The sequence below is a fragment of the Tinamus guttatus genome, unplaced genomic scaffold (assembly GCF_059628265.1).
Source record: "Tinamus guttatus ecotype Peru unplaced genomic scaffold, ASM5962826v1 Tinamus_guttatus_pri_ptg000240l, whole genome shotgun sequence".
In the NCBI taxonomy this organism is placed as follows: domain Eukaryota; kingdom Metazoa; phylum Chordata; class Aves; order Tinamiformes; family Tinamidae; genus Tinamus; species Tinamus guttatus.
The window spans coordinates 15,137,165-15,146,521 of record NW_028288774.1 but is presented as its reverse complement, the minus strand read 5'-3'; the positions used below and the strand labels follow the sequence as shown (position 1 = coordinate 15,146,521).

Here is a 9,357-nt window from a genome sequence, read left to right as displayed (position 1 = left end):
CAGCTTGTCCTATTACTCATATGAGTTGTGTGTATCACTCTGACTTGCCGCTGTGGTTAATGTCACATTAACATCAGCGTCCTTATTCTTTCAGAGACGACAAGAACAACCTTGTTCTAAAGATGCAAGGTGCACGATCCTCAACACCAAAGCAGCAAGTTCAAATTCCTTGATTGTTTTTGCCTATAGAGAGCCTGGGTGGTATTTTTTGGAAGATCCTCACCATAGTGAAGGAGGATTGCAATCACTTAAGCACACCAGACACAGACAAGTCTGTCAGCCCTGAGAGCTGAGGGGGCTGGTGGATGCAGCAGTTTTGGGGAAGCCAGAACAATTCAAGGCGGAATTCAAAGCATAATCTATCTGAGCAAACCGAGGTTAACATTTAAAACTAAGAGCCTAGGCAGTTCCAAGGCAGCATAGCTATGAACAGTCCTGGGCTTGCTTGTATCTGCAGCTCCAGCTTTAGCTGAAACATTTGCATTAAGTGAAAGCCCTCTTTCCAGCCAAATAGGCTTTATTGGCTGCAGTGAAGGTATTACTGGGTATTAGGATGCATTGCTCTCTCTGCAGCACTAAGCATAGTGCACTACAGCAGATGATCAACTTACTCTTTGCAAATTAGTTAATAGATTGAATAATTAATGGCTATGTTAAGACAAACATTAGAAAATTAGTCATTTTTTGTCTGATGAAAAATAGTACATGATGGGATTGTGCCAGACATTTATTTTGATGGCTGCTTTTTATTTCAGATTTGACAGAAGATTTGTTTAAAGCCCATTCTTGAAGTAAAAAAGAAGAAAAAAAAAACTAGCTCTTACCCCTGCCATCAAAACTTTCAAGGAAAACTTTGCTTACCAGGTAAGAACAGAGTCCTAAAATAATGACAAATCCATGGTCAGTTTAGAGACTGGATATGCTGCAGAAAGTCACAGTACAGAAGTCATCCTCTGCACTTAACACTGCCCCCTAATACCCAGGGCAGGATTAGAGATATTTGGACAGCAACATGTGAAAGGGGATAACATTAAAGCTTTTCTTTCATAGCACAGGAATCTTGATAATATTAAATGAGGAGATAGTAAGAGATGAGTACAAAGAATTTAGCACTAACATTCCCTCACCTAAAAATTTATGTCAAGCATAATATGCAATACCAACAATTTACAGAAAAGTTATCTCTGTCTTTGCACTCCAACTTTTGCAACAAACACTTCAACACAAATAGTACCCAGTTCTGTCTATATTGAATTTAATGACTGCTTAAGGTTGATGTTGGTTTTGGATGGAAAGCATTGTGCACTGCCTTCCAGAATTTCAGTGCTACAACCAAGACAGGCAAATGTGGTTTTTAGTTATGGCTTTTCACACTTGAGTGGTATAGTTATCCACAGTATTGAGACAGTCTGTATTAGTTCATCACTAAATTTCAAAACCTTTTTTTTTTTTTTTTTTTGTAAAAGAAATTGTCTAGCTTTTCCTTTCTTATTTTGTGACCACACCAGTCTCATCTCTATTACTATAAGGCCTTACACGGTGCTCATAATGAGACATGCAGCTGAGGTGCTTTAATATGCTTTTTTATTAGGTGTGCTGGAGTCTGACAGAACTGAGGAGGAGGGGAGGTATGTCTTTTAATATCTCATTAACAGCTGTGTTTAAGAACATGCCATTACATCCCACACGCTGAAGTGGTAAACAGTTGGAAAAGTTGATGAAAATAACACAGCTTTACTTTCAGAACCATTTAAGCTTTCATCTTGTCATATAATACCCGTAATTATTCAAAACAAATACATGTCTTGAAACTGAACAAATTGCTTTCTTTAAAGGTAATATGGGACATCTCAAGTCACAGTCTATATAGTCATTAGTAGAATACATAGTAGAAAATGCATCAGAATCCTTCGAATCCTCAGCAACTGTGTATGGAAGGCATTACTCGTAGACACTATGACCCAGTGGCGCCTGCCTTCACCTCCTGTGGAAGGAACCATATTCCAGGCAGCTGGAGTGAAACCCAACGTGCTGCAGACATGGAGTTTAGTTCACAGAGTTTTATCAGCTCCCTGTGCAGCCTCGCAGGAAGCTGCTGGGGCAGTGAGCGCATCTCCCCCACGCACTCTCACAGCTCAAGAGCCAGCAAACAGGCAGCACCTTAGAGTCAACAGCAGCACCTTTATTTCTCTTCAAGAAAAGCTAGAGGTTAAAAAGGTTGCTTATTGCAGAGTTCCTAAGCATTTTTACAGGTTTGTAGAACAAATCAAGGCCATGGATTGCTTAAAGATCATCTTTGCCTCCTCACACTTAAGTCAGTCATCCTCCCACAACCTCACAATGAGGAGAGCAATGCAACTTTTAGCATGACCTGAGCAGAGACCAGCATTAAGGATGTGGTGCTGCTTCAATGAGAACAGAGCTCTGGCTGCACCCAGTCCAGGTCTGCAAAGGCAGGAAAGCAGCACCCACTGGTGGTCAAAAGTAACAGATCTGACCAAAACAGAGCCTCTTCCTTGTGTCCTGGAGAATCAGCCAGGCCAGTGCAGTGCTCAGCACACCTGACAGACTGGGGTAACAAGGCAGCCAGATGAACATCACCTGAGCAAGGGGACAGGCAGAGTCCCAGAGAGAGCACAAGACGGAGCAGCTAGAGCACTAAACATTTCACAAAAAGGGTTTTGCTGCTACAATAATTTATTCCAGTTTCCAGGCATAGGAAACTGTGCAGACACTTCTCTAACCAGGGGCTTGAAGAACTGCTGTGATATGGAAAGAGAATGACTATATTGAGCTGGTCAGCAGTGACGTGCTTTGGTGTATGAGCAGAGCCATAAGCTACGTACAGCGCTTCTTGCTACAACTGTGTAAGACGTGTCATAAAACAAGGTTATCTTCAAGGAAATAAAAACTAATTTCAACAGGAAAATAACTTCATAATGAAAGATAATAGGTGGGGCCAAGTCACGTTCCATGTAACTGCTCTCAAACTCTTGAGATTCACAGCCTCAATCAGCGAGGGCACTGACTCTCCAGCCTTTTCAGAAAGCACCTGCAATGCTCCAAAACATGGATTTCAACAGCAGCAAAGTAAGCTTATTTAATCCTATCTGCAGTCAAATAGGCTACAGGAACTTTGTGCACAAACCTTAAGGAGTTTAGTCCATCGTACAACTGCATTAAAATGACTTTTACTAAATAAGTTCTACTTGAGTAAACTGGATGTGATTAAAGCAAGTTTGTTAACACAGATACTTGGAAATCTCCAAATACCTCCAAACCTTCCCAAGATATTGTGAGCAGCATAAATGCTACAAGATACCGTATGTGTGCATGCCAAGGTGTCCCCTTGCCCCACCAAAGCTTTCCCTTGCAGCTCAGCATTCCTGATACAAGCAATGCAAAACCCCAAGTCCATGTCGTTTGTGTGCAGATCCTATTGCAGAGCCTCTCTGGACAACCCCTCCTCAAACCCAGCTTATTCCAGGCTTACCTCATGTCCTGCACATGTTGTTACACCCTCTGGATCACTGCAGTCACCCTTACGCAGGTCAGTGCTGTTCTCCTCAATCTGCACAGCCGCTAGCCTCCCATTGGCACCATTTAAGCAGAAGACAAGCTGCCTGGGGTAAGAAATTCCCCTTAGCATTCACCCACCTTACAGGTCAGGAATGGAGAGCAGGGGGACACCAGTCCCCCTTCTCGAGCACCAGCACAGGCAGGTATGAGGCCGACACTGCAGTCCACAAACAGGAAAGTGCCACGAGCCTGAAAGGACTCGGCCAAAGCGCCCGCAGCAGGGCCGGGCAGCTGCATCCCTGCCTGCATCTCAGCCTGCTGCGGGAAGGAGGGACCTGGTCTGAGCTGCAAACACCTTGTACAACAGCAGGCCAGAAAAGAGTAAGCTGAGAGCTGCCGACCTCGCTACCTTTAACCGTGCAGCAAAATACTCAGCACCAATGGTAGCAGTTTTGGCAGAACTGCTCTGGAAGTAATTCTGAATTCAAGGAGGAACAACTTGCAAACTTGGATTCCATTATTTGCACACAAATAAAAGGGTAATTATAGCGGCCTCTTGTTTTCTTCCTCCATTTTCAGAGGATCCACCAGTTTACAACAGTTTGCAGTGACAACTGCCAACAAAGCTTGCCTAGGGAAATGCAAGACAGGAAGAAATAAGGGCAATGCCATTATACATTTGTTTTTTTTATTTCTGTACGCAATGTAATGTTTAGGCACGTTGCTTGGGACACTTTCTAAAATAAATCATTGGCCATTGTTTAGAGTATCCTTTTGGCTTTAAATACTGGTCAGGAAAACAAATGATGTAAAAATAAATGAATATAACTAATACAGAAATAAAAATGGATTTGCATCTAAAAGTGCAGGAGGTGAAGTACTTTAACCCTTTCACCAGACAATGTGGCAATATACAGTATATTGCTTCGGTTTGTTTGAGAAGGCTGTTGGAATTTTACACTGACATAGAAAATTATAAATTACACAGAATTAGTTTCCATAATCACTATATATATATACACAAACCAGCTGTGAAAAAAAACTGGTTCAGAACATACAAATGAAAGCCTCACACAGATCAGTACAGTGAAAGTAACAATTAACATGCTCTGCTGCCAAAATTGGTATTAAAAAAACACTATATACTTTTAAAATGCAGGTACTGTAATTACATTAGCAGCACGAGCATTTCATTTACTCGACTCATCTAAGAGGATTACAGCGTCTTAAATACGCAGATTGTTCTGAAATGTTTCATCGTATAATGCTCGGTAGTAAAGTAAATCTTGGTGAATGGGTTAAAAGGCAGGTGAATCACTTAAAAAAACACAACAAGCCATGTGCACTTCAAATATTCTAGTGTTTCACCTGGAAGGTATTGTTTCAAGCAAACAAGACTTAACAGAACATATGGCTTTACAGTAACATCAATTTGTCAACTAAGTTGTAGCAATAAATACTTAAAATCTCTACCAATAGACTTACATTTTTTGATCTGTTTTAAACAATACAGAAAACAATTACCAATTAAAAAACCTGCTGTAAAATGTTGAACACCAAAAAGTCTCATTTAAATCACTTTTGTAAGCTAAAACAACCAAAATAACATTTATAGGGCATTTCAGTTCTACAATTCTTTGCCAACCTGGAAGAAACATGAATTCATTTTTTTTCCTCATTTTCTTTTTACAAGGTGAAAAATGTATGAAAACTGCTAAATACTTTGGTCACACTAATTGTCAAATAGTTATGTCTCAAATACATTAGATTTGTGTATTCACTTTTTTATAAAACTATTCTTACAGCCATTTTAACTATAGTAACACTACTGTCATTACATGGATGGCAAGATCTTATTTCACAGGCCACCCCTTCTTTAGAACAATACAATATAAACATACGCAAAAATTATTGGTATTTCTCAATGTGCAATATTTTTTTTTTACACTTATGAATTTCTGTACAATGTCTTAAAATCTAGAATATAAATGTTGCTGGTCCTGATCCCTTGCGAAATTAGTGCAGCAGTGACTGGCTTCAACAGGCTCTAGATGAAATCCTCAGCGAACACTGGGCCCTCAGAGAGCAGTTCCTTTCCTCAGCCGACAGCAGGAGGCATCACCTATCATACAGGGCCGTTAACAGAAGTCTCTCCTAAAAGGCTGCGCTGGCCAGGCCTGAGGGGACAAGCAAAGGACATTAAGTGCACAAGAAACAAGGAGGCACCAAGATAAGCTGCCCCGAATGTGTCGGCCAAGTCTTTCCAGAAGAAAGGCACAAAGAGGGACAGAGCATTCTCAGCCCGTTGCTCCCCCGGGGCTCAGCTGTACTCCAAATGCTGCCCAACCAAGTGCAGCACTTAACATTAACTGAGCACACCTGAGACTAACAGAAGCACATTTGGGACACTTGTCCACATCTCACCCTGTGAGGGAAAGCACAGTGGCAAGAGGACTTAAGATAGCTACTTATTTTCAAGGGCAAATGTGTAACAAGAAAAAAGTGTGTAGAATTGTTCCTATCTGATCTGCAACCCCCAACTTGCATGCTGCTTCGCAGACTGCAAGCAGCGCTGGGGCTGCGCTGGAGAAGTTCCTGCAGCTCCAGCCCCGTGTGGGAGACGTCCCGGGGAAGCCGCGCTCCACACGCGCGGGACCAGCCGAGGTCCTCAGCTGAACTCCTGGCTGCTCCGCACCACAGCACGTGAGAAGGGACACCAAGGGGGACAATGGCAAGTGCTGGCCCCGCAGCGCCCACAGCCCTTCCTGCCCCGCACGCTGGTCAGGAGTGACAAAATCCCACCAACAAAAACTGTACCTTGGGCTAAAGCAGGTGCCAGGAAAGAGAGGAGACTCTGGGTTTCCCTGCTTCAATTACAATATACAGGTTTTGCAAGTGAAACGCATTTCTTTACTGAATTTATCAAGTCAAACAGGAAAAAAAAGGCCACTAGCAGATGCCTCCTTTGGAAGAAGCATTTCTACCTGACAGCTTAAAATAAACATTTAAGCAAGAACAGTTTCTGTGCTTAGTGGCAGACTCCTCCAAATTGTACCCCGAATTACTAGACTCGGAACTGCACAGCTAGCCCAGGAGCCAAGGCAAAGCGTCTCCACATCTTTGCTCCAATACATGTGCTGAACAATCCAGGCGGCTCCGACTTCAAGAGAATTTTATTTGAAACAGTCGGCTTAAACACTATGAACACTTTGCCTCTACCTTTGAATCAGTTACTGTGTGTACCCTTGCCCTTATCAGACATAAATCTGAGTGCTTGAAGGTTTCAGCAATTATTTAACTAGCTCATAGTCAAGTGGTACTTAAGGCATCACTTGACACACCTGCAGCTAGGGATCCCCTCCAACCATTCAGCAGTTGGAAGAGAAAAAAAACTCTAGCTTAGACAATTTCTCAGGAAAGTCAAGCTTAATCCACTAAACTCCCCCAGACACACTTTTCACAGGTGTATCAAGTCCTAATGTATCAAGACAGCAGGGGGATATTTGCAACATGCTATGAGACAAACACAAGGCAAGTAAACTTCACAAGTCTGGAGACTTGGTATCAGCAGCAAACACAACTTACAAGATCCATGTAAAACATGCAACAGTGAGTTTAGGAGGAATTAAACCGAGAATTGACCGCAGCAGGCATGGAGGAGCATCTTTAAATCAGCCCTGCTGGAAAGCCGTGCAGACTGCTGTCAGGAGAGGTCAAAGCAGCCTCGGACACCGTTACCTCTGCTCTGGACTGCTGCTAGGAGGTTGTAGATTAGAAGGAGCCTCTTCCGCAGCCTCTGTGTTCTCCTCCACCACGTATTTACAAGAACTATCCTGCGAGGTAGACAGTTTTCCTTCCTCACTGAAGAGAAACAAGTTAATTAGCCTGTGGTTTAGTCATAGGGCATTTCACACAACAGGATGAAACTGGGAAAGGAGGAGGGGGGAGTGTATTTCACATGCAAATGGATTTTGAGTTATGACTGCAAAATGGAGATCAAGCAACATGGCTCTGCACTCTGCAAATATCCAATAACACACTGGTGTTTACACCCATTAGAACTGGACTGGAAAGGGGGGCAGGAAATACAATGATTACAAGTAAGAGGAAGCAAGGGAAGCATGTGATGCCTGAAGTGGTGACAGTCATAGTTACTGTACATACCGATAAGATTTCAACACTCTGAAGCCAGAAGTATGCAAAAATGGAAGGAGAGAGGTATAAAAATTTCAAGATCCCCTTAGAAACTGGCATCAATACAGTCTGCCTATGAAAGCGATGAGCAGAGGCAGCAGCTCATAACTACCTTCACTGAACTCCACCACCTCCATAGGGAAGTGGAACACCCATGTGAGACAGGACCAGCAACACCCATGCCCCAAACCTGCTCTTGGTGCCGAAAACCAAACCTGGCTCCATGAAGGAGCAGCACAGCCACGCTAGGCAAGACACCACCACCACGAATACTTTAATAACACTGTCCTCTGCTGACTTATTTAAGAGTTCACCTTTCAACAGATCCTTCTGCTTTCAAATGATCCTCCTCCCACAGCTCCTTACAGGCCCTATGACCTACTCGGATATTCTTTGGCATTGCAATCTCTTGTCAAGGTCCAGTTTTGCAGCTATGTCACTTCTATTTGTCCAGAGTACCAGTCACACCCCCATGAACACCCTGCTTGGGTAGTCACCCCCACACCCCCCTTTCAGGGGGGAAGGACTTGCACAGGGAAGTTTCTTCTCCTGAGACAGAAGAGTTCTTCAAAGCAACTCAAGACATAGGGTAAGTTTATTTCAATTTTTAAAGCTGAAAAAGGAACAGAACAGATGCTAGGAAACAACTCTGCAGGACTGAGTACCCCAATGCTGCTAGTAGGCTCTAAGCTCAAGATGGGCAGAAAAAGCAGCTTCAATGAATACAGGCAAAGTGATTTCTGCAGGTCAGACTGATTGTTGCCTCAGTTTTCCTACAGTTTTGATACCAAAAGAACTGGCTGATGACTGTAACACATAGTATATTGGACATATGTGTTTCACTCCCATACAAGGGCTCTGTGTCAACATGTAACATGTGGTATGCAATCATGCACATGATTCCCAAATCAAGGGAATAATGTTTTGGGAAAACAATTCCCAAAACAAGGCCATTACTCCCAAATCAAATGCTTCATAGCAGAAGTTACCAAAATGAAAAGGTTCATTTTCTCAGTTATTCCAGAATTGTATATGCCACCTACAGTCCAGAACATTTTAGACACTGGTGCCAAAAGTGTCTCAGGAGCAACTTGCCCAAGCACTGCCTGGGGACCTTCAACCTCTCTCTCCAAGTCTCTTGGATGAGGAAGATCCGATTCTGATTTGAAAACCAATAATTCTGTGTCAATTTTGAAATGCTTTAATATCAGGCTTAAATTACTGCAAAGCCATAATCTCCTGGGCAGCCTCATTTAAAAAACTCCCACTGTCTATTCAAGTGCAATAAGGAAAATTCTAAACCTTCAGATTCTAGTTACTAGAAGAGAAGCGCTCACTTCAGATAGTAGGTTTCAGTTAAAGCCTTAGCAGTTCTTAGCAGTTTACAAGTTCTTTCCAATAAAGAAGCCAGGTAACATTACATCAGCAGTGCTTGTTTTACAGCGCAGGAAGACAGCAAACAGGTATTCTCACCTTTTGAAGACAGCTGTTTCGGTTTTAGCATCTACAGTAAGGCTCAGGGTCTCCTTCATGCTGCCATTCATCACCGTTTCAGTTACCTTGTCTGTGTTTTCTGCATCATCTTCTCCATCCGAGCTGGCCTCCATAGCAACACTGCCTGGGGCTAGGTAGGAAGCAGCACTT

General features: G+C 42.8%; 1 protein-coding gene across 4 annotated transcripts in view; it reads right to left on the bottom strand.

The window, feature by feature from the left end:
• Positions 1–4,190: 4,190 nt before the first annotated feature.
• The window catches only part of PPP6R3 (protein phosphatase 6 regulatory subunit 3), a 53,384-nt gene continuing 48,217 nt past the window's right edge, over positions 4,191–9,357 (bottom strand). For 2 of the 4 annotated variants that reach the window (XM_088525918.1, XM_088525916.1), the window contains 4 exons: positions 9,187–9,337; positions 7,684–7,701; positions 7,258–7,380; positions 4,191–5,696 (listed from right to left, as the gene is read on the bottom strand). In XM_088525918.1, coding sequence (XP_088382044.1) covers positions 5,645–5,696; positions 7,258–7,380; positions 7,684–7,701; positions 9,187–9,337 — 344 coding nt within the window. In that variant the 3' untranslated portion in view covers positions 4,191–5,644. The remainder of the gene's footprint in view (positions 5,697–7,257; positions 7,381–7,683; positions 7,702–9,186; positions 9,338–9,357) is intronic. The other 2 variants (XM_088525917.1, XM_088525919.1) reach the window with 1 other exon arrangement.